We start from the raw sequence: 25,867 nt of genomic DNA on the forward strand, positions 1-25,867 counted from the left end.
TAGTGTGGAGCTGTTGCCGCGCTAGTTTGGGAAATACCAAGTTCATGGGGGGAGGGGGGTATTGACTATGTGCACGAGACAATGCTAACTTCCTGGTTTGAGACCGGATGTGGGGTTGTGCATTTCCGGTAGCTTTACTTTGCGGTCAATCGCTACTGCGAAGATATACTCCAAAATCATGTCCAAAACTCGAAAACGGAAAGATCGCGTTAAGTTACAAAGAGCAGAAGGTGGGAACACTCACCACTGTTGTGTCATAAAAAAAATCTAATGATCAATTTTGACATTTAAAGAGTTTAGATCGATCAGTTGTTTACATCACTCAACACAAGCAGAACTGCATTACTGCAGCAGAAGACACATCGTCCACATTCAGAAGCACATCTCTGTATAGTGACTGGTCTTATGATTTAAACAGGCAAATGTTCAGCATTCAAACTACAGGTGAAGAATAGTCAAACCAGATGTTTCCCCCATTATGTTGATATCAGTACACACCTACACAGCATGTTAACAAACCGTGAAAAAAAGCCACACAAAAAATGAATGATGTGACTTACCTTCAAAATTACAGCGGTCCCTCGCTATAACGCGGTTCACCTTTCACCTGCTGTTTCGCGGATTTTTTAGTGCAAGTTTGCATGCTTTTTTTACGTCACATTGTGTCCTGCGTCCTGATCGCTGCAGACGATCTCCTCCGTGACGTCTCTCCTGTACAGTACAGAATCGCTGCATCGATCGCTAGCAGTGTGACTCTGAAGTGCAGTACTGTATGTCCACGAAACGTTTTGCACCGTCAAAAAATAAAATTGGCTACTTGATTTCACCTATCGCTGGTTATTTTTAGAACATAACACCCGCGATAAACGAGGGACAGCTGAGAAATATAACATTTGAATCCCTTTTCTCTTTTGCTCTGAGGCGTGGGGGAAAAATATCGACAAGTCGATGAACATCATTTACAGATATATTGGGTAAATGCCCAAGACATCTATAGAAATGTAAATCGCCGCTTGATTCATTCATTTGCTTAACTTGTTTTGGAGCATAAACCAGGCGCGAATAGGACACCGGAAACAAAGCTCCCCACAGGAGTTTCCGCACCGGAAGTACCATATGCTAAAAAGGCAAGGACCAACACCGGAGAGGGGACGGCCCAAGAGAAGGCTCACTGACCTCTCCCCAAGGGATGAAGAAGCTGATGATGAAGATGCTGATCGCAGTTCTTCCAGTGGTGCATCTACTCTGTTATCACCTGTCAGAAATTCTGACAATGCCTCCACTTCATGTGAGTACATACATGTAATTTTGTAAAATGGTTATCAACACACAGCCAGTAGTAGCTAATGTTTTGTGGATGTCTACTTCAGTAACAATGAAAAACCAAAATGCTCTTGTACTTCTCTCTATCTTAGCTGACAAGGATAGTCGGCAAATACAAGCAAGACATTACAAAACATTACAAGAAATGTGCAAGAAGGCAAAACCAAACCAAGAAGATGTGTCCCAGCTATTAGACCTCGAGTTTGAAGCCAGAAGATCCTTCATTGACTCAGACACCATGAAAGAGGAGAACAGAGCTCACCTCATCTTGGATGCATATCCATGCTTTAAAGAATTGCATCATGTAAGTTTTTGGAAGAGTTAATCAATAATCACTTTAATTTCAAATATATTTGGTGTGGTAGTAAAGTTATTTTGATTTTATTTGTTTACTTATTTTTTTTAAACCTATTGTAGGCATTGGGTGAGCTTCGCAGAATTTTGGATCCCCACAACAACAAGTTCATCAGTCAAGTAAAACTGAGATGGGAAGAATTCTGCTCCAGGGTAGAGTTCTACGGTGTGTCAAAGAAGGCAATGAATCCACCAATGACTATGGACAAAAGTAAGTTTTACCATTTGAATACAAAGTTCTCATCCTTTAAAATTTATGTTTATGAAGGTTTGTTTCTGCTTTGTCCAGCTGAAGCCCACCTTGCACTGATGAAGGCTCTTCCAACGCTCTTTCCCACACCTGCCCATCCACCAAAAAAGATGGGGAATGCTTCTGAAGCATTTCTACATGTCCTGAAGGTAAGTTTTATAAAATTTGCTTATAAAGATCTACAGAAAATTTGGCAAACGAAATATTTTGGTCAAACATGACTCAAAAATGCTTTTTCGGTTTCAGCCGAAAGACTTAAATCTATAATTTATTGTTTACATTAATTTATAACGTATTTAATGTACACAAGTGTGGTCACATAAGGAGTCGCTTGACACTGATAAACCATAAGTCAAAACTACTATAAAATGGGTGTAACCAACAAAGACCAAGATAATGACGTCTCCGACGTTATGACCAAATCCCAGCAAAAAAACATACAATTAACATAAGATGTTAACTGTCATGTCTTTTGTGTCTTGCAGCCTACAGAAGATCCAGATGCTTTCCTCCAGAAACGAAGCTTGTCATGTCCAGTAGTGATGTTTGATGGCTGCAAGTGTGTCATTGCTGTTGGTAATTTACCAGTTACAACATTTGACAAAGAAAAACTTGGTGAGGCTATGATATATGTGATGGCATACTTTTATGCACTCCATCTGACTTACCCCAAATGCGTGGCAACCCTGCTGTCTGTCATTCAGACAGAAGTTCTCCAGGATGCCATTCATGAGCATGACACTACATCATCTTACAGAAAAGCCCTGGCAGAATGGCATGCATTTACTGGAAAGTAGTGTGTAAATTTCAGATAAGATTAGGAGAGGGCACTTCTGTTTTGTTTTTTGTTTTTTCAATCTGGGAATTATTTCTAAAATGGAAAATGTTCATTTACTCACCCAGACAAATTTTGTGGTATTTGGTGTCATTCGGAAGAAATTTGAATCTTTGTGGTCTTCCTATGTCACTCGTCAATTTTAATGGCAATGGCGAAACCTCTAAGGCTGTTGAAATGTTGAAACCACTTAAACAAACTCATAATGTTGGACCTGTACTGTTCAATTGTATCTTTATTATCTGCAGGTTATTGTTAAAGTGGACAAATAAAGATGGACACTTTTGCTCTGTTTCAGTTTTGTTTTGTCCTTAATCAGCAATGTAATCTTAAAGTAGTGTTTAGCTAAATTTAAAAAGAAGATATCTTTAAAATGATTTAATGTACTAGTTTTTAGATTATTTGCCTTGATTTGTTTGTTAGAATAAGTGTTTTATGCCTATTTTCAGATTTAATTTCTTCAACATTTTACTTAGAACAAGTGGTTAAAGCTTATTTTAGGTTTCAAGCCATGATTGGTTGCCTGGAATAAGTGTAAAAGACTTATTTTTAGCTTTATTATCTTTATTTGTGGCCTACAATAAGTGGTTAAAGCTTATTTTAAGTTTCAATTCTTCTGATTTGTTCCCTGAAATAAGTGTAAAAGACTTATTTTTAGCTTCATTATCTTTATTTGTGGCCTACAATAAGTGGTTAAAGCTTATTTTAAGTTTCAATGTTCTGATTTGTTGCCTGGAATGAGTGTAAAAGACTTATTTTTAGCTTTATTTAAATCTAGATATTGTTCTTATTTCAAGAAATCTTATTAAGAAAAAAACACTTACCCCATGGGCAGATAATTTCACTTGTTTTAAGCAAATCTTCACCAAAAATAAGTGTATTTTTCTAGTATTAAGGAGGTGGGTTTTTGCAGTGTATAAATCAAACTGTACATGAGGAAATTGTTTCAAACATTTTTTAAAAATTTAAAACATATAAATAAATAATATGTCTGATCCTTCAAGTGATTCTGATTTTGTAGTATTACTGTTAGTAAAACATCGTTTGAAAATCCTCATATAGATCTGTGGTACAAACCTGCTGTTTTTTAACAGCTTTACAGCATACAGAAAAATTTCAATAAGTAGAAATATCTCAAAACTGAATATTTCAGTATGTTTGTGGCTTTCAAATGCTTGCTTCACATGATCTCAACAATCCATTCAGACTATTTGGTGACTAATTTCAAGTCATAGGCCGTGTGTTGTAAGAATGGCTGGATTTGAGTGACAGGTTTAAGAGCGTCAGTAATTACAGAGTGTCCTGCCAACTGAGCTAATTTATGTCAGTGTTCCAGTACAGGTTTATGAGGTCAGGATGTGTATGTTTATTCAAATTTCCACAGGTGCTGTTTGACAGTTATTATGCCGTACATAAAAAAAAATTTGTGGGTCTGTGCGAAAAAGGAGATTATCTTTCTGTCTCCCTTTAATAGCAAGTCAGGGGTTTCATAAAAATCACACTTGATGTCAGGAAACACGGCATCTGGATGAACTCGCTAAAAGATTAAGGTCTTTAATATGTCTTTAATGTGTGAGATCATTCTGCTGACACTCAGCATCCTTCTCTGTTGGGACTTAACGATTTGTGTTTTACCAGGGCATACTCATTACTTTTAAAGTGAGGCATTTCATAACCTGAAAATGACTGTTTATTTTCATTGTCTGGTTCATTTCATAATTTTTATGAACAAACATTTTTGAAGCCACGCAGGCTCACGGTTAAGTCTTTAATTGTCAGTAAAGGCTTTAAAATCTAACTGGTATCCTTGTTTTCAAGCAGTCAAATAGTTGAATTGACAGGTTTCACTGAACCATGCTGAACATTACCAACTGCAACTACACCTGGGATGTTGAGTGTGGTCAGAGCAGAATTTAAAACGGCTCTCCATGCTCACTTCAGATTCTAGGCTTTCAACTTCCAAATGGAATCTAAAAGTTGCCTTTATCTGGAAAGAGAACTGAGCAAAAGTCTGATCCTTGTTGTCTTTAGCATGTTGCCTCTGGTTCAGGAATGCTTTGATATTAGGAAGATGGCCCTTGATGCACTGAATGGCATCTGTCCACTCTTGTTGAAGCTCTCCCAAGTTCTTGACTTTTGTTGCCAATCATCTCAAGGCTCTGGTTATACCTGTTGCTTATGCATGCTTGTCCATTAATATGCTTTTACATATCACTCTGAACAGTCAGCTTCTCAGCGATCACAGACAGTCAATGAGACACTTCTTGTAGAGGGTACATACAAATATATACAGCAAGTTTCACTTGTATTCTGTAAACCTGCTGTTTCCCTCTTGCTGCTATCCTGGTGTCACGCAATCAAATCCAATCATAAAGAGCCCAATCTCAACAACATTGGCTTCAAGGCGCTATGCATTTTAAGGTCAAAACCCTTCAACAATCAGATGCCCCCTATGAGCAAGCACTTGGTGACTGTGGGAAGGAAAAACTCGCTTTCAACAGGAACAACTTTCCAGACACCGAACACTTGTCTCCACCCACTCCACCCACTGTTGACCTGAGATATTCCAAGTTATCCATGTTCACTACCTCTGCTCCCTGTTACACTCCTCTCTGTCTCTCTCATATTCACATACACATATGCGATCGTGATTCTACTGACCTTCATTCCTCTTTTCTCCATTGTATACTTGCACCTCTTTGGGCTCTCTTCCACCTATTTCCTATTCTTACTACAGAACACAATGTCATCTGCTATCATAATCCAATATATCTGAACAGTAATTTACTCAAACTCAAAATGATAGATTGAAACACTGGATTTCTGATTTTCTGCAAGCAAAAATAATCAAAATGCTGGTTTGATGGTTATGTTTGAAAACATCTCAGTCAGTGAATGCTGTTGGGTCAAAGGTCTCTTGGTTTACTTGAACAGAACATCTTGATTTCAACTCATATTTTCACTTCACGTGGGGGATCTCTTTAAACTAGACATGGTTAGACAACACACAAAAGCCTTTTGCCTGAGCTGCACTGAAACCACTCAGCAGTTCAATATTACGAGAACCACAGCTTCACAATAACAAGCTAACATAACAAACATTTGGCAACACTGAGATAAACCAAACTTAATTACACTACAGGGAGTGCAGAATTATTAGGCAAGTTGTATTTTTGAGGAATAATTTTATTATTGAACAACAACCATGTTCTCAATGAACCCAAAAAACTCATTAATATCAAAGCTGAATGTTTTTGGAAGTAGTTTTTAGTTTGTTTTTAGTTTTAGCTATTTTAGGGGGATATCTGTGTGTGCAGGTGACTATTACTGTGCATAATTATTAGGCAACTTAACAAAAAACAAATATATACCCATTTCAATTATTTATTTTTACCAGTGAAACCAATATAACATCTCCACATTCACAAATATACATTTCTGACATTCAAAAACAAAACAAAAACAAATCAGCGACCAATATAGCCACCTTTCTTTGCAAGGACACTCAAAAGCCTGCCATCCATGGATTCTGTCAGTGTTTTGATCTGTTCACCATCAACATTGCGTGCAGCAGCAACCACAGCCTCCCAGACACTGTTCAGAGAGGTGTACTGTTTTCCCTCCTTGTAAATCTCACATTTGATGATGGACCACAGGTTCTCAATGGGGTTCAGATCAGGTGAACAAGGAGGCCATGTCATTAGTTTTTCTTCTTTTATACCCTTTCTTGCCAGCCACGCTGTGGAGTACTTGGACGCGTGTGATGGAGGATTGTCCTGCATGAAAATCATGTTTTTCTTGAAGGATGCAGACTTCTTCCTGTACCACTGCTTGAAGAAGGTGTCTTCCAGAAACTGGCAGTAGGACTGGGAGTTGAGCTTGACTCCATCCTCAACCCGAAAAGGCCCCACAAGCTCATCTTTGATGATACCAGCCCAAACCAGTACTCCACCTCCACCTTGCTGGCGTCTGAGTCGGACTGGAGCTCTCTGCCCTTTACCAATCCAGCCACGGGCCCATCCATCTGGCCCATCAAGACTCACTCTCATTTCATCAGTCCATAAAACCTTGGAAAAATCAGTCTTGAGATATTTCTTGGCCCAGTCTTGACGTTTCAGCTTGTGTGTCTTGTTCAGTGGTGGTCGTCTTTCAGCCTTTCTTACCTTGGCCATGTCTCTGAGTATTGCACACCTTGTGCTTTTGGGCACTCCAGTGATGTTGCAGCTCTGAAATATGGCCAAACTGGTGGCAAGTGGCATCTTGGCAGCTGCACGCTTGACTTTTCTCAGTTCATGGGCAGTTATTTTGCACCTTGGTTTTTCCACACGCTTCTTGCGACCCTGTTGACTATTTTGAATGAAACGCTTGATTGTTCGATGATCACGCTTCAGAAGCTTTGCAATTTTGAGACTGCTGCATCCCTCTGCAAGATATCTCACTATTTTTGACTTTTCTGAGCCTGTCAAGTCCTTCTTTTGACCCATTTTGCCAAAGGAAAGGACGTTGCCTAATAATTATGCACACCTGATATAGGGTGTTGATGTCATTAGACCACACCCCTTCTCATTACAGAGATGCACATCACCTAATATGCTTAATTGGTAGTAGGCTTTCGAGCCTATACAGCTTGGAGTAAGACAACATGCATGAAGAGGATGATGTGGACAAAATACTCATTTGCCTAATAATTCTGCACTCCCTGTACATACTGATCAAGCATTTTCCTGATTAAATATGAGTGTAAGTAGCAGGGTGAAAAGGTTCATTATCAGAAAAGCTGCTGTGTCAGCTCAAACTCTACATGCCCAGATAAAGATAAACCCGGAAATTTTATAGCACAGACTTGGCAATTCGGAAAGTAAAACAACAGACTTAATCATCCAGCAGACAGGCAATTTCCTACTGCACTTGTTACAGTCAAGGTGAGAAGTTAGCAGCTCAGGCTCATTTTTATTCTGTAATGTATTATTTAATCAAATGGTAAGCGTTTTGGTTTCTGTATTTATATGGACGCACTTTAGGGTCTTTTATGTGAAATCAGGTCGCTAAATCAATATCTCAAGCCCTGCAATAAACTCAACTCAGTGGAGACAAATTGAATAAAACTCTCGCTTTCTCCAACATAAACCAAAACCTCATATCAAATCAAGACAGGTAAAATATTTATTTGGAGTTTTGCCTCAGGAGCATGGACCCCGATACACTGGAGTGTATCAGAAAGTGTGGGTAACAGAGTCTGGACTATTATTTTGTGGAAAATAGCCTGCAAAGAAGCCTAAATAATGTTAATGTTGTTCTTCTTTTCCTTTTTTCTCTTATGGATGCTGATGACCTAAAATGCCCAAATACTTAGGTTACTGCATCTAGTTAGTAATTCTTAATAGCCAGTTTTTGTTCCTGTTTTTGACTGTATGGCATCAGGTAGAGCACTTATCTCAATATGGTCATCTCAAGCACACAGTTCTGACTCGAACACATGAACTCTGCCTATTTAATAATCAAACCTGTTGCTTATGAGGGGCAGCCAATCAAAACTGCCAACTGGGGCTGGAAGTTTTGACAGTCCTTCCACTGTCTCTGAGGTTGGCACTGAGATTACAGTGGGGAAAAGTGCAGATGGAAGGGTGGTGATGGAAACGTTGGGGTACAATGAGATGTTGTTGCACACTACCCAAAGCATCAAACCTACAGGCACCTTTTTAAATTTTCATTTGTTTTATGTTTTTTTTTAAATAGGACTGGTTAATGAAAAAATACTGGCAACCGCCAGTGCTGCTCCTCCTAGTAGAGGCTACTCCTTCTAGTAGATGCGCCTATGATAAGAAAAAATCTCACGTTGCCTTGTTCACAAATTAATGCATTTCAAAGGTTTTCATAAAACTTGACCTCTAACTGAGATTCCAACTTGTCCAAGATTTTTAGTACATGCACCTTTTGGTATGAATTTGAAGCTCCTGTGTGACCTTGTTTTCGACTAACAGGATTCACAATCCTGCCCGCACAGTACTGTGATTACAATCAGTCTTTTACGTCCGAGGGCTAAAAAGTAGCCGTACCTGGCAGGTGTGTACAAGGCGTCACTTCTGTTAATTCAAGTGATGAGAGTGGACTGTGGAGTCAACCAGGCATTTATAGTGCCTACAGGAACATTTTTAATACAAAATCTTGCAAATAACATGGCCTCCTGTGCAGTTATTTACACCAAGAAGGGAAAAAATGTTGTATTTTATTAGTATTACAAGATTTTTGTGCCATTCACCTACACTATGTATCAATATTCTACACCGAACTTACTAGAATTAGCCGATAACTTAAATTTCAGGCTCTCACCAAAATAAGTAAGTAAGATCGCCAAAACCTTCAGATTGCCATTTTCTAAATCATAGCGCAACGTCATGATGATTATTTCCCTCTTTTATATACAGTCTTTATAATGGCTGGTTCCACTCACCAAATAAAGAAATCCGCTTAATACTTTAGGTAAAACATAACAAACAATAATGCTAACATTTCATGTGCTGTCACTTCCCAGCATTCTTATTCAACATCATCTGGTCTCGTTCCATATTTGATAAATTCCTCTTTATTTAGCTTTGTTACTATACTTGCTCACAGAGGCAGAGGCTATTTGTTGTCAGTATCACAAGCAAACACATCACAGGTGAGGAAATCACTCCTTATGCATACAAACTGTCTGCTACGCATGAATTATAATACACCACATTATACATTCATACCACAATGCATAATGTGTCATATCATGACACGCAGCATCTTGCAAGGACACTGAATGGATTGAATGTGTGAAGGGATTTATAATTAACACAAGAGCAGATGAATGCACACACACACACACACACGTTAGTACAGGAAGACGAGAATGATATAAGTCAGAAAGAAAACTAAGTTAGTAAAAAATTCCTTGTCCTGCTAGGGAGGTGAAAAAAATTTGCCAAGTCAAGTGTAAGAGATAGAAAGCAGATCCACAGCTCATACGATACTGGAGCACAACAGACACATGGGGAAGAAACAGAGATATAAATTGTGGTTATACTCTAACCAAAAGCGAAAAAAGCTAAATTCAGCCATAGAATGTAATGCAAACACTGATTAAAAGACAAGTGACCTTCATGCATTTGTATACAAATGCAGAATTTCTCCAATCTTTTTGATTATCAGCACGAGGCAAAACGTGTGACACATCCATCATCCTCTGACAGAACAACTCGAGCCTAAATATAACAAAATCCATCAAAACTGAGAATGACTGCAGGATTCATTTCAGGAAGTTATTCAATCTTTTACTGCTCCTGCAAAGTTACTACTTCAGCTCTCAAAACATCACCGCCATAGTGAAGCCAAAGAAATGCACGGTTAAGTTTTCTCATTAAGGTTGCCCTCTGATCCTCCCTTCTGTGCCACTGCTTACTATTAAACAAATGAGGACTTCAAGCTCACTCCTCCGCATCCGTTTATAAACCTCTGCTTTCCATTCCATCCACCCTCGCGTTTTTTAAAATAACTGATATTTTCTAATATGCTTTGCACAGGTGGTTTTAATGCCCGAGTTTACAAATGAGATGGTGTGACTAAGAATTAAACAGCCACATGTGATGGAAAGTGGGCAACTGTCGAGTTAAACTTTTATCAACTGCAAGGCGAGTGATACCAATCACTACCAATATTATCAGAGGACAGCACTGATTGACAAATACGATGGTGGTACGTCAGAGGGTTACCTAGGCAACTAGAGTCAGGCACGTCTGCTAGTGACCAATCAACTGCAAAGCGATGCACAACAAGAGAATCACTTCCGTTGTGGAAGTTTCCTGCACAGTGTGACGTCTCCAGGAAGAAAGCCAGCACCTCCAAGTCTGACTTGGTTTTCAGATGAAAACGGGTGGAGCTGTGTGACTAGCGATGAATGAGATTGTAAATACAAGTGGCGGAAATGAGCTTTCTGCATCAGGTGCATCTGGGCTCACCCTTCCAAACAGGATTAACGACCTCAGAGTCATTCCAAATAAAGATCAACCAAGTCTATCACATACAGATGATGAGTGTAACGTAACGGAGTCCTTCCATGTGCTCCTGTTATGAACACCCTCCTATCATATGGTGACATGATCTTTAAAATGTACTGAAAAAGTGCTTTCTTTAAGCTTTGTTCAGTGCCTCATCTTAAAACAGAAAAAACATGTAACCAGAGTTTGTTCTTTTACTGTAGGAAACAGACATTTAGTTGGTACTGTTCTGCTTTTGAAACTATAATAAATCCCATTATATCGATGCTACAAGTTGGTTACAGAAACCAGAACACAGATGAGAATTTAGTTTTAGTTTGTGACATTTGGAATGAGTCAAACATTGATTTGGCTGCAGTTTTTAACAAAGTGCAAATGTCATGTGGATATCACCTGCAGTGAAATTATGGGGAAAAACGAGATGAATTACAAAAGGTCAAAATTTCCAGCCACTGCAGCCACTTTAAAGGTTGCAAGTAAGAAAATATTCATAGTGAGAACATAAAAGGTTACATGGCCTCATTAAATAAACTAGTTTATGTCACTGTCATTCAGGGAGGAGTTTAGAGTGGAGCCTTTGGTCTTCTACACTTCTTTAAGTGGGAATCTGACTGGACTGCCTCAAAGGTGAACTAATTTGGGTATGTTATGCTATGAGGTGAGCTAAAAGGAGGACCAGTCCAGACTGGAAATTCTTTCACTCCTGATGGATGGATGGATGGTCTTCTACCTAACTGTACTAGCAAGTAAAATGTTAGAGGTAAGAATCATCACACACCCAATGATGCAATTTTGCAGTATTCTGAGTACTGGAACGCCACATATTATGATTTATCAATAATTTTAATTTATAATTAACTTATAATTAATTATAATTTAGGCAGCAATTATTTGCAAGCCTTCGACTGTGTCTGTTAAGGTTGCCTCCTACCAGTGATCTGTGCAATCACCTTGCACCATTTAACCAGCACAAATTGCCCAGGTTGCTGACTAAGGAAGTAGCTTTGTCATGCTAAGTGTGTCCAGTGTCAGATGATTTTTCTTTTGAGCCTATTCTCTGTAAGCTTGCTTGTCCTGCATTATCTCATGATGATTGTACATGAGATGAGCCCTTTTATTCATAGTACTCCCAGAGTATTTAAATCTATTTAATAAACTATTAAAGAAGAAGAAGATGGGTGGATGGGTCAGATCAAAATATCAATATTTGGAGTCCCTGTATCGATACCCAGATCCCGTGAGGACCTACCAAACACAGGCTTCTACGAGAAGCAGCAAATACTCTTAATGTATTCTCTCATTTAATATGAATGACCATAAGGGGAGTAACACGCTAAGTTGCAGATTTCAAATTAGGTTAAATGCTTATTCCGCTGAGGCCAGATGTGAATAATAAATAATAAATAAATGTGTCTAGCTCTGAAGGCTGCCACGACTGCTGATGAGAACGAATCAGTCAGTTGAGTGGGAGGGTAATTCCTTTACAACCGTAGTCAGGCACACGCCTTATGTAAGCATCCAGTACAAACCGCCACATAGTGTCCACACATCACAGCATGACAGTGTTCTTACAGCAATGCAACCGACGAATGGTTCATGCATTGATGTCACATATTATACGAGAAGTATTATCCGTAGACGTGTTGCTGTGTGCAAAGGGCCATTGGTGAATCACGATGAAACGGTGCATCAATATTCACAAGTCTAATTAGAGGATGAAAAACTGGATATTTAAAAAAAAAGAAAAAAAAAGAATCAATAATGAAAAGAAAAATCATGCAGCAAGCATCTGAAAAACTTCCAGTGCCTGCGAATATAAAATATGGAAAGAATCTGTTTGGTCTGACCTTGTCTTTCTTTAAACACTTAGTATTTCTCAGAAATTGGGCAAAAATGAAAACATTGAGACTGAACTTTCAAATGAAATACAGCCCTGCGGATAGCACGGATAAGTAACTATGTAAAGATGAGGACAAACAGAAAGAGGCAGAACTGACTCTGTGCCACAGCAAGCCTTTCCTCCCAGAGACAAATCACCTTCTCCTGTTCTGTATACTGAACAGCGCCTGAGTGGGTACATGCGTATCGTATCCACAACACCACACCCGGATCTACCCAGGAGAACCAAGGTCACGCTCACGTACCTAAACACACACCCACGCGGGCACACGCAGACCACAAGGCCCAGAGGCAGTGGGAAGCAACGGGTGGGCAGAGGGAAGGAAAACAGAAGCTGAGCCGTCTTCATCTTCATTTACATTCAATTGAGACATGTTTAAACCAGCAGCAGCAGAAGGTTGAAGCCTTTTAGAATAAATACAGACATACAAACCGAGGCCCTTATAGTCTCAGAAAATGCAATCTCTTTAAGTGTTAGCAATGGTAATAACAAGGTACTGTACCCACGGAGCCCTTTTAATCCATCTCAGGACACAGATGATCAATAAACCGAGAAAGCCTGAAACGATGGTGGATTGCTTCTTCGCATGAGAAAAGCTTTATAACTGAAACACAAGTCTAGTAAATGCGTATGAAAAGCTCAGCAACATGTTTACAGACATTTTATCCAGATTGGTTTCAAATATTTTAGACAGCAGACTAAATCTATCGAACACGGCAGCCGCAGAGCCATTTCCTCCAGTTAGTGCAGTTTTCTCTGAGCTCCACAGCACAGTCAACACTTAATGGTCAATTGTAGACATGATGATGGGTCTGTAAAACTACCACTTTCCCATTTCCAACAACAAAGCTAGGGTTACAGCTCAGATTCAGGGAGAATAATCTATTCCTCACAACACGCATCGTAATGCTTTAAACAGGCTAGTTTAAAAATTTAAGGTCCATTTATGGCCCACTTTGATCTTAAGTGGGCCGTATTTAATCCCTAAGATATTTTAATATAAGAATAAGAAGTGCAGTAACAAAAAGTCATTTTTTTAAACTGTGAATCCACTGTAAACAAAATCATACATTTCTCAAGTAGTGAAAAATCAGAAACGTTTTTATTGTTCAATTGTTTATCTATTACTTATTTACTTTGGTGTAGTATGAATGGCCTTGGGGGAGGTTTTGTCAACAGGAGAAGCTGCAAAACTGTTAAATACTGTTAAAGGTTTAAAAATGTATGCCCTCTTTTACATTTTCCAAAATTGCCCAGCGGGCCATATTGGAGCCTTTGCTGTGCCGATTCGGATCCCTGGGCCTTGTATTTGACATCCCCTTTTTGACAGACAGTTGGGTCATAAAAGTCCTGACACTATACCGCAGAGCCAAACTACTTTTAAATGTGTCTAGAATTAACTGTAGGATTTTAGTATGAAGTTTGAATTAAGATGCAGCTTATGCTTAAGATGCAGTTAAAATAGTGAGACCAGAATTAATGAGACCTCCTTTATGATGGAAATGAAAGCAACAGGCCTCCAGCGTTTTAAACAGGTGAGATTCTTTTTCCTTAGAACAGAATAATAATCAAAGCTTCTTAGTCATGCAGTCTGTCACTAATATTCATAACCAAAATTAAGAATGCCAGTCAAAACATTGGTTGGAGGAAAAATACATGACAGCCGAATAGCTGCAGAGACGCAATGTTTTTTTCTTTTTCTTTTAATGCTATATCTATTCGTTTATGAGTTACAGTGAGAAAGAGGGAGAGGCTCAGTTATGTGTTGAGACTGTTAATAATTAAGTTTGGCTCATACTGTATTTCCCAGTGTTTGGATGGTGCCCCGTGCTGTAATAATTCTAAGAACCACGGGCTCTGTCTGATCTGACTGTGGGAAGAGGAGGAACTGGCCTTTTGAACATCACAGTAATTATTAGGACCCTGCAGCTGGTTTTCTACATCAAGCAACAAGAAGCAATAAATTAATTACATTTTTGTTTCAGTCGCTCTGCCGTTACCACTCTTTTTTCCAGGACCTTCACTGACATGATTTTGTGGCTCGGGTCTTATGGGGGATTATTTGCATTGGCCAGCCATTCCCATAGTCAAGTGTTCAGTGGCCCACTTAAAAACCAGAATATCCCACAGGGTCCGCCCAATCTTTAATCTTTAATCTAATCAAAATATAAGAAAAAATGATGGAATTCCTTTATAATGTATTTATGCATGCATGCATCCATTCTCTTCTACTTATCCTTATCAGAATCACACAGGGGCCTATCCCAGCTGTCATAGGGCGAGAGGCAGGGTACACCCTGGACAGATCACCAGCCTGTCGCAGGGCTAACACATGGAGACAGACAACTATTCACACTCACTTTCACAACTATGGGCGATTTAGAATCATCATTTCACCTAACACCACTAATTATATGTCTTTGGACAGGGGGAGGAAGCCAGAGTACCCGGAGAGAACACATGCAAGCACAGGGAGAACATGCAAACTCCACATTTTATTTAAAAAATATAAACAACAGAAGTTGTTTGCTATAAACTGCTAATGCTACGCAGTCATACCTAAAGTGTTAAGGCCAGTGTGAGACCCATCTGCCACTAGAACACATTACCAGTTTTAATTCACTTTTTGAATAAAGAAAGAAATACACTGAATTTCTGTTTTTACTTGAGCCCACCTGCAGTACCTTTGTGGCGTACCCAACCCGCACTTTAGGAATCACTGACATCGGCATTTGGATGTCAGGCATTACCTTATCAATGTTACTGTGGACAATGTTAAAAAATGTAAAGTCATGCCTTAAGAATCTGCCTCTAAATTGTAAGTTACAACTGTATTACTATTTTTATAGTACACAAAAGTTAAAAGATTATTTAGTAGTATTGCTGTAGGTCCAAAGTGACTGATACATAATTGCCTGCAGGTCAGCTGGGGGCACAACAGAGGGCGCTTGGAAGCTTGCCCTCAATGAATACGAATGAATATAGGAAAAGTACTACCTGCTTCTAAGCAGCGAAGTCAACATTTTGGTTTAGCTAGCATAAAAACACTATTTAAAGTGTTTCTGAATGGAAAGAAAACAGCACTAAAGTTACGTTTTTCTTAGAGGGAAGTCTTGCGAAGGAATACCAACTGGTCGGTTAAGGATTTACACCAGGATGTGCTTACATTTGCGTGTAAAAATGACAACTACATGTTACAAATGGAGCTTAATCACAACAGAAACAAGCAGCTGGTCATGCTGGTTGAAGGTGACTGCAGTCAGCAGTTTGCCCCTGTCTACTTCATGCCTTGAATGAAAATGACAGTTGTCATAAAGTGTCACATGATGCTGTGATGACCTTAATACATACAGAAAGTTGTTGTACTACAATTGAGGAAAAAAATTAAAATAAATAAATAAGATAAAGTATATCAGCTGTGTCAAGCCTACTATCAAAAGCAGTCCCAGAAAGAAAGGGCTCATTCCTTTTAGACTATCTTGCAAGAACCTCCCCTTGGGAAGAGGAAGTCCATGGAAGTGGAAGTTCCTGATTACAAGTTCTTTACAGATGCATGGGTATATAAAAACAAAGCTGCAGAACTACTTCTTTTTTTTATTTGAGGGAACTGACCCTTCAAAAGCTATTCAGTAGATTTTAGGAAAGTTTCCGTCCATGGGAAATGGCTCTTCAATTATTTTCCCTTCATCTCTCATGTCTATGTGTTCCTGTAGGGAAGTGTGCATGCTACCAAATCTGACTGGACACTCCATTAGCTCAGAGCAGAAAAGGAGAGGATACTGCTGTGAAAGAGATTGTATAGGACAGAATAGGGTTGTGAGAACTTCATGGTCTTGATATATCAGTGTGTGTGTGTGTGTGTGTGTGTTTGCTGTTCAAGCGTGCAGCGTGTAATCAGCATGGAATCAGTGCACTGAAATATCAAAGCGAAATGTGTGTAGAATGCATGCGCACTTCATATCAGAGTTTGTTTTCCTTATCACATAATCAGGGTGTCCTAGAACACACAAACATGAGATTGACTTTAATTGGCTGGGTGTGAACTCCTCACTGGAGGGATCTGAAGTAAGCCAAGCCGTCTAATACACACTGTCTGGTTGGGAGTCAGTGAGGGCAGGCTGCCTCTCGGTGGATGACAGCAATTACCATCACTGCAGGCCAGAGAAGACACAACCAATGACAGATGTGTACTGTATATACGCACATTAAAAAAATGCCCAAACTTTCACTCCTTTCCAGTTTCTCCCAGATACAGTTTTGAAGTTTTGTGGAGCTGCTTGGTTCAGAATAATGAACAGAATAATAATAACCAAGTACAAAGTTGACAGTAAAAGGGTCAAACATGTGAGGTTCACCCTACGACAGCAATAGTCTGACACTATTATGGATGTCTGGTAATAAAGTAGATCTTTGAGAGTTTTCATCTGACACTGCCAAATATTTAATGTATTTTAGGTCTGTGTTGACCACTATAACTTACAGCTAATAAAGTAGTTTGAAAAAAGTAGGTTTTCTTATTAGAGTAGATCAGAGGGACAGCTCAGACTGAGAATGTTTAGAGACAAAGTCAGAAAGACGAGGCTGAGATGGTTTAGACATGTGCAGAGGGGGGATGGTGGACATACTGGCCAAAGGATGCTAAACATGGCGCTCCCAGGCAGGAGGAAAAGAGGAAGACCATAGAGGAGCTTCAGGGATGTAGTGAAGGAGGACATGGAGAGGCATGGTGTGGCAAAGCAGGATGCTACTGGTAGGCTAAGATGGAGGCAGTGATCCACTGCGGCGAGCCCTCGAGGGAGCAGTCGAAAAGAGAAGAAAATATTTTACTACTTCAAGATTAATTACTTACTAAATATCAATTACTGCTGTTAGATAGACAAGTGACCTGTCGAGGGTGTGCTTCCTCTCACCCTGTGATGGCTTGAATAGGCTGGAGCCCACTCCATTCTGTTGCCAAATACTGTTTTACAATAATGAACCGATAAAGTAAACTGCAATAGTAAGGCTAATTTTACAGTGTAAAATTGCCACAGTGTGGGCTAACAGCTGGGACAGGAGAAAAGAGCATGAGCAACGTCTGAAGAATCAACAAGGTCCCAACCACTGAGAGAGGGAAAGACATTTTTGCTTAAACACCAAGTTCAGGAATGACGAGCATTAAACAGTTTTTACAATTATGCTTTAATCGGTTTTCTCAAATGCATTATTGGGTATTCAATTAAGATCAAATCATGATGTATTGGCAGCAAACACGCTTCCCCGAACATCTGCTGCTTTGATTATCAACTGCTTCCTCGTGCCATCTGTTCATGAAGGGACACTGAGTTATAAAAGGCAGGGGAGCGGAAGAAGTTTTCAGACAAGTTAGCAGATCCCTCATCAATTGAATCCACCAGAGATAGTTTATGTACACCTCAAACACGATAAACCTGTGTTTCACCTGCCACGAGTACATATTTTTCTTTGCATAAGTAGATTAGGCAGAATAATAAAGAAAAATCACTTCTCAGAACTCGATCTATCCATCCATCCATCGTCAAAAGTGACTAACTGGCGAGCACTCTGAATATGACACTCATGTCTGCGCTTCAGATACAAACACTTAGCCTGTGCTTTTTCAAAAATGAGGCGTGTGTGCTGTGTTTGTGCCTGGTTGGGTTAGATGACAGTGTTGTGAGCATGGTTTAAGAAAAAAAAAGATGCTCTGGCTACCAGTTTGAAGTTTGTGGGTGGGAACATCTGCTTGATCCAGGGGATTGTGAAGTATTCCTCAGTGAATGAGTCTGCTGGTTTTGCCCTGAGGCTGCAGCTCTCTGGCAGGTGAAATGTGAAAAACACACAAACACTGTCTGGGTTTGTTAAGAGACAGAACAGGGTGATGTACACCTGTAGATCTGAAGGGAGAACAGCAGCAGCACCCGTGGCTTAAAGAACATTTCTCCTCCCCCTGCTGAAACCTTTGCACCTATCCTTAAAGTTCTTCTGCTTGTTGTAAGAGCCAGTGTTTACAGTAATATCACCTGTAACAGCATATGATGTATACTGTTTGTCAGTTCTTTTAGGGGCTTATGAGCAATCCATTGTGCACTCAGCTCTGATATACTGATCTGACACCCTACTATACCATTACTTTAGCATCATAACAAGAAATACATTTCAATTTATCAGCCTGACAATCTGGATATGAGACATAATTTTTTATGCTGATAGTAAATATACTTCAAATTTAAAGAAACGTAAAAATAATCTAATCATAGAACTACATGTTTTGCATGAATATCTTCATGCTTAAAGTTTACAGATCAAGTTAGCAACTTAAAGTCGTTTGTGAATAGAAAACAGAGCTAGAGTTATGTATTGCTGCCCACTGCCTAACACTTACGTATATCTGTTATATCAGGCTGTGGTTACAATGATCGGGCCTAACATTGTGACCGCATGCCTAATATTGTGTTGGTCCCTCTTTTGCTGCTGGTCTCCAGTAGACCCCTGAAGGTGTGCTGTGGTATCTGGCACCAGGATGTTGCTAACATCACCGTAAAAACTGAATTGAGTAAAAACTCAATATAGCTCCCTAACAGAACCCGAGTAGCAGCTGGTCTCTAGTGAGTTTTCTTTTCCCTTTTTCCAAAAACACATTAGGGAGAACCATTTGGGCGGCTATTAAGGTGACAGCGTTGTTTCTGTTACAAAAACAGACTTTAAAAACATTCAAGCTTCTTCAATATTTCCTCCACTGATGGACACTCTAATAAGATGGCAATGTGGCTCAAATACTCGAGTGTGTATCTCATTACATTGGCCTCAGCAGTCCCTCGCTCTGACTGCTTCCAGGTTGATCTCTGCAGTCACACATCTATACCTGCAGAACACGGCACAACAGTGCCCATCAGCACAAAATAAGAAACCCAAATGAAACTGTAATGCACAGCGCTTTGAAATACTGTGCCAATATGTCAGGAAGAAAAAACATGATCAGCAAGCTGCTGTATGATATTAAAGTATAATGACAAACATTTTCTTTGGCAAGAACTGCCTTTATTTCCAGAGCTTGTGTTTGAGGACAGTGTTAGGGTTTAGCCAGCAACATGCCACCATGACCAAGACCACTGTAGTAAATGATCACATCTGCCAATTATTTATTTCCAAAGTATTTATCAAGGTTATATAGTAATAATACAGTAATAAACCTTTAAATTATATTAAGAAAGCAAACAAGAGTACTGTATAATGTTAAACAGGGAACTCAAAATTACACAGTAAGGCTTATATTCCCTTATGGCTGCACAGTTTAAACAGTAAGAACCCAAAGTTATAAGATGGCTAATCTAACTGCCGTGACTTTACTGTTAGAAAGTTCCCGGTTAAATCACATAACTCTTAGAAATTGCTCTAAAACTACAACATCTGACAGTCTGTTTCCCATTAATATGGCAGTATAATGTGGAGAGCAATGTATCCTTTATTTGCTATCTCCCATAAAACACTGCAGAGAGGCTAGAGATCAGTGGGAGAGGACCCCGTAAACGGAGGAAGATAAAATACTTCCGAGAGTAGAAGGCTGCAAATCTGAATCAAGCACTTTTTTACCACATCATACAGTAGCTTGAAAGACATTTAACTGTCTAGCTATGACGGTATACTACTGCCATCCTCAAATGAATGGTCATTAATCAGGAAAGCAACTAAGCTGGCAATCTAACACAAATCTCACAACTTGCCACATTGTGCCTTGAGGGTACAGTAACATTAACTTTTTGAGGACAATGTTACAGGTAATGCTTGAGTCAGACTGCTATCATGCCTTTGAGGTTTGCAGTGCAGATATTTAATGTCTAACACTGCGACCTGCTGCTTCTTTTATGACAAGAGGACAAAAGAAGCAGCAGTTATAAAAGACATGTTGCTGGCATGTGTCAGGTAATGTTTACAGTACAGTACAGATACTATTCTGAACTACTTCTTTGACCAAAACGTCAATAAAAGCATATCAGAAATAGGGACAAAGGTCATTTGATTGTCATTTGGCAACTCAAGTATTTCAGCCCTTTTTCCGATAAATGTAAGCCAATTGATTTTCTAAGTCTCTTTTCATATTTTATTGCTGCAATTTAGCTTACCAAAGTCAATACTGCCAGGAATATGTACCATTTACAAAAATAACCACATTGAACTGTATCTGGGATAAACTGCTGCTAAAATGAATGAAATCCACAGTGTTTTAGTGCATTGCAGTATAACAGTAGTAAAATGTCCAACCTTATAACAAGTGAATGTAAAAAGAACGGCGATGCACAGAATGAAATGTACAAATGGAGAGACTATATTAATAAACTGTAAATGAGGACATGCAGGATTATAGTAAAATACTGCAGATAAAAGAAGGAAAACTGTAAAATTAACAGGGGTTTACTGTCAACCCAGCTGAAAACGTATTTCTGTTAATCTATGTGACAATATTTTACAGCGTCTTTTGCTCAACTATGCAAAAATGACTATATTTGTTCTTTATATGTGATAAAAGAAAAACAAATGTCAAAATTTGATTTAAAACATTATATCCAAGTGTGTAATGACTCTGTCTGTGAAGGTTCTCAGTCATCCAGGTCATCGTAGTCAAAGGAGCTTGCAAAGAAAAGCGTCTGGACTTCTTTAAGTTTACTTGAAGACGTTTCACCTCTCATCCGAGAAGCTTCTTCAGTTCTAAGGTCAAATGGTGGAGAGTCCCAGATATAAACCTAGTGGGAGTATCCCCCCACAGAGGGACAAAAAAAAAAAAAAAAAAAAAAAAAAAAAAAAAAAAGAAGGAACACACACATGTAAAGGAAGCACTCAAAACGTGCGGCTATCCTAAATGGGCGTTCTTAAAGTCAGCAAAGAGGCACAGAAAAGAAGACCAGACACCAACGAGGGAGGATAAGAAGGACAGACGCAACAACATTGTCATCCCCTATGTAGCCGGTGTATCAGAAAAACTTAGGAGAGTTTTCTCCAAGCATGACATCCCGGTGCATTTCAGACCCAGCAACACGCTCAGACAAAAACTGGTTCACCCGAAAGACAAAACGCCAAAACACAGACTTAACAATGTGGTGTATGCTGTACAGTGCAGCGAGGAATGCCCAGACCTCTACATTGGAGAGACCAAACAGCCACTTCACAAGCGCATGGCACAACACAGAAGAGCCACCTCCACAGGACAAGACTCAGCAGTCCATCTGCATCTTAAGGATAAAGGACACTCTTTCGAGGATGCCAATGTTCACATTTTGGACAGAGAGGACAGATGGTTTGAAAGAGGAGTGAAAGAAGCCATCTATGTCCACTGTGAGCGACCATCTTTGAACAGAGGCGGGGGTTTACGACACCAACTCTCTGCCATTTATAATCCAGTTTTGAGATCCCTTCACAGACGCCTTAACGCCCACTCACATCCTGGGCCATCTGACCTCAGGAATTCGCATGATAAGGTGGGGCCAGGTTTCACAATGAACACACCCGAAACTCTGGCTGATTGGGACCCACACCCAGTTTCACACCTTGGCTCAGGCGATTAGAAGATCATCAGGGGGTCCTTTTGTCCCTCTGTGGGGGGATACTCCCACTAGGTTATATCTGGGACTCTCCACCATTTGACCTTAGAACTGAAGAAGCTTCTCGGATGAGAGGTGAAACGTCTTCAAGTAAACTTAAAGAAGTCCAGACGCTTTTCTTTGCAAGCTCCTTTGACTGTGTAATGACTCGTGACTATGCAGTGCAGTTCTGAAGAAATACAGACGGCTGAGAAAAAACAGATGGTCTTTGCATTAGAGAAGTCAAAAACACATCTCCTCTGATAGGACGGAGTCCATTTCTCATGCAAATTGCTGCGCCACAAACAGTAAGTAAGCAGGAAGTTTGGCGTCTAAGATTTGGAACACTTTGCTCACTGTGATTGAAGAAAGGAAAAAAAGAACACTGCATTAGCAGCGTTCTCCATCATCTGTAGCAGCTCATAAAACACGAGTCAGGTCACAACTCTTAAACAAATCATTTTTCGTGGCATTTTCCAACAACGATTAGATGTTTCCTATGTGGTAATCTGAACTCGTGCTTTTAAAAAGGCAAATGTGCTTTTTTATTTTAAAAAAGGATGAAAAATAAACAGTGAGCTTTATTTTGTTGCCAAACTGTGAATATGTTCTATTATTTGAGAGGAACTACTTGCATTAGTACACACATGTTAAGTATTCTGTATAGAACCCAAGTAGCTCTGTACATGATCAGCAAACAAATACTCAACAGTGCAACAATGTCAGCTTCTGATGTGATGTTGGACGTGAGAGGCACACAGCCTAAGTTGTGGTAAGCCAGCAGCTCCAGCTAGAAAGCAGCTAAAAATAGAATAGAATAGACAACAAAATTGTGGACATAAAGGAATGCACTAAAGAAATATGTAAGGGCTCACTAAATCCTCCCAAATGATTTAGTCACACAGCGTCTGCTCATCTGAAAAACCCACATATAAGTGCTTAAAACAGTCCACAGCTTTGCTGTGCGTTTTCCTCCCTGCGGTTGAAAAGCTACATATGAATATGTATCATTTAGCTTATGATGTACATTATTCAAACGTAATACCAAGTTTCTCACATGGGGATTTCCCCTCACTAAATGAATTCAATTCAATTCAATTTTATTTATATAGCGCCAAATCACAACAAAAGTCGCCTCAAGGCGCTTCATAGATACAGAGAAAAACCCAACAATCATATGACCCCCTATGAGCAAGCACTTTGGCGACAGTGGGAAGGAAAAACTCCCTTTTAACAGGAAGAAACCTCCGGCAGAACCAGGCTCAGGGAGGGGCGGCCATCTGCTGCGACCGGTTGGGGTGAGAGAAGGAAGACAGGATAAAAGACATGCTGTGGAAGAGAGACAGAGGTTAATAACAGATATGATTCAATGCAGAGAGGTCTATTAATACATAGTGAGTGAGAAAGGTGACTGGAAAGGAAAAACTCAATGCATCTTGGGAATCCCCCGGCAGCCTACGTCTATTGCAGCATAACTAAGGGAGGATTCAGGGTCACCTGGTCCAGCCCTAACTATATGCTTTAGCAAAAAGGAAAGTTTTAAGCCTAATCTTAAAAGTAGAGATAGTTTCTGTCTCCCGAATCCAAACTGGAAGCTGGTTCCACAGAAGAGGGGCCTGAAAACTGAAGGCTCTGCCTCCCATTCTACTTTTAAATACTCTAGGAACAACAAGTAGGCCTGCAGAGCGAGAGCGAAGTGCTCTAATAGGGTGATATGGTACTACAAGGTCATTAAGATAAGATGGGGCCTGATTATTTAAGACCTTGTATGTGAGGAGCAGGATTTTGAATTCAATTCTGGATTTAACAGGAAGCCAATGAAGGGAAGCCAAAACAGGAGAAATATTCTCTCTCCTTCTAGTCCCTGTCAGTATTCTTGCTGCAGCATTTTGGATTAGCTGAAGGCTTTTCAGTGAGTTTTTTGGACATCCTAATAATAATGAATTACAGTAGTCCAGCCTGGAAGTAATAAATGCATGAACTAGTTTTTCAGCGTCACTCTGAGACAGGATATTTCTAACTTTAGAGATGTTGCGCAAATGGAAGAAAGCAGTCTTACATATTTGTTTAATATGTGCGTTGAAGGACATGTCCTGGTCAAAAATGACTCCAAGGTTCCTCACAGCGTTACTGGAGGCCAAGGTAATGCCATCCAGAGTATGAATCTGGTTAGATACCATATTTCTAAGATTTTCAGGGCCGAGTACAATAACCTCAGTTTTATCTGAATTAAGAAGCAGAAAGTTAGCGGCCATCCAGGTCTTTATGTCTTTAAGACATTCCTGCAGTTTAACTAATTGGTGTGTGTTATCTGGCTTCATGGACAGATAGAGCTGGGTGTCATCTGCATAGCAGTGAAAATGTATGCTATGTCTTCTAATGATGCTGCCTAAGGGAAGCATGTATAATGTAAACAGAATTGGTCCTAGCACTGAACCCTGTGGAACTCCATAATTAACCTCAGTGTGTGAAGAGGACTCTCCATTTACATGCACAAATTGGAGTCTATTAGATAGATATGATACAAACCACTGCAGTGCAGTACCTGTAATACCTACAGCATGTTCTAATCGCTCTAATAGGATATTATGGTCGACAGTATCGAACGCTGCACTGAGGTCTAGCAGGACAAGCACAGAGATGAGTCCACTGTCAGAGGCCATAAGAAGATCATTTGTAACCTTCACTAAAGCTGTTTCTGTGCTGTGATGAGCTCTGAAACCTGACTGAAACTCTTCAAATAAACCATTCCTCTGCAGATGATCTGTTAGCTGTTTGACAACTACTCTTTCAAGGATTTTTGATATGAAAGGAAGGTTGGAGATTGGCCTATAATTAGCTAAGACTGCTGGGTCTAGAGATGGCTTTTTGAGTAAAGGTTTAACCACAGCCAGCTTGAAGGCCTGTGGTACATAGCCGACCATTAGAGATAGGTTGATCATATTTAAGATCGAAGAATTAATCAATGGCAGGACTTCTTTGAGCAGTTTTGTAGGAATGGGGTCTAAAAGACACGTTGATGGTTTGGAGGAAGTAATTATTGAAGTTAACTCAGAAAGATCAATTGGAGAAAAATGGTACTAAGAGTAGCTGTAGATAATATTACATCTGTGGGATGATTACTGGTAATTTTTTCTCTAATGATAAAAATTTTATTTGTGAAGAAGTTCATGAAGTCATTACTAGTTAACGTTAAAGGGATGGTTGGCTCAACAGAGCTCTGACTCTTTGTCAGCCTGGCTACAGTGCTGAAGAGAAACCTGGGGTTGTTCTTATTTTCTTCAATCAGTGATGAATAGTAAGATGTTCTGGCTTTGCGGAGGGCTTTCTTATAAAGCAGCAAACTATTTCTCCAGGCTAAATGATGATCCTCTAAATTTGTGACACGCCATTTCCTCTCCAGATTACGAGTCATCTGCTTTAGGGTACGTGTTTGAGAATTATACCACGGAGTCAGGTACTTCTGATTAGAGACCTTAGTTTTCACTGGAGCTACAGTATCCAGAGTCGTACGTAGTGAGGAGGTGAAATTATTAACAAGATAATCAACCTCTGTTGGGGTAGCGTTCAGATAGCTGCTCTGCTCTGTGTTGGTACAGGGCATTGAAG

At 39.7% G+C, this 25,867-nt stretch overlaps 2 protein-coding genes across 5 annotated transcripts in view; one reads left to right on the forward strand and one right to left on the reverse strand.

Moving 5' to 3' along the window:
* The window catches only part of LOC146369785 (carboxyl-terminal PDZ ligand of neuronal nitric oxide synthase protein-like), a 242,441-nt gene that overhangs the window by 123,057 nt on the left and 93,517 nt on the right, over positions 1 to 25,867 (reverse strand). The gene's annotated exons all lie outside the window — the stretch shown is intronic.
* Positions 1,117 to 2,724, forward strand: LOC146369788 (uncharacterized). The gene is made up of 5 exons (XM_084909588.1): positions 1,117 to 1,288; positions 1,416 to 1,627; positions 1,741 to 1,888; positions 1,967 to 2,076; positions 2,413 to 2,724. The coding sequence occupies exons 1-5, from the start codon at positions 1,117 to 1,119 to the stop codon at positions 2,722 to 2,724; spliced, it is 954 nt and encodes a 317-aa protein (XP_084765714.1).

The sequence above is a fragment of the Perissodus microlepis genome, chromosome 17 (genome assembly GCF_051167445.1).
Source record: "Perissodus microlepis isolate ML-2025 ecotype Zambia chromosome 17, ASM5116744v1, whole genome shotgun sequence".
Lineage (NCBI taxonomy): Eukaryota > Metazoa > Chordata > Actinopteri > Cichliformes > Cichlidae > Perissodus > Perissodus microlepis.

Bases quoted from the DNA above. Each gene is read 5' to 3' on its own strand.
- LOC146369788 (XM_084909588.1), top strand. From the start codon at position 1,117: ATGCTAAAAAGGCAAGGACCAACACCGGAGAGGGGACGGCCCAAGAGA. The intron at 1,289-1,415 runs GTGAGTACATAC...TCTCTATCTTAG, and splicing joins TGACAATGCCTCCACTTCAT to CTGACAAGGATAGTCGGCAA. The intron at 1,889-1,966 runs GTAAGTTTTACC...TGCTTTGTCCAG, and splicing joins ACCAATGACTATGGACAAAA to CTGAAGCCCACCTTGCACTG.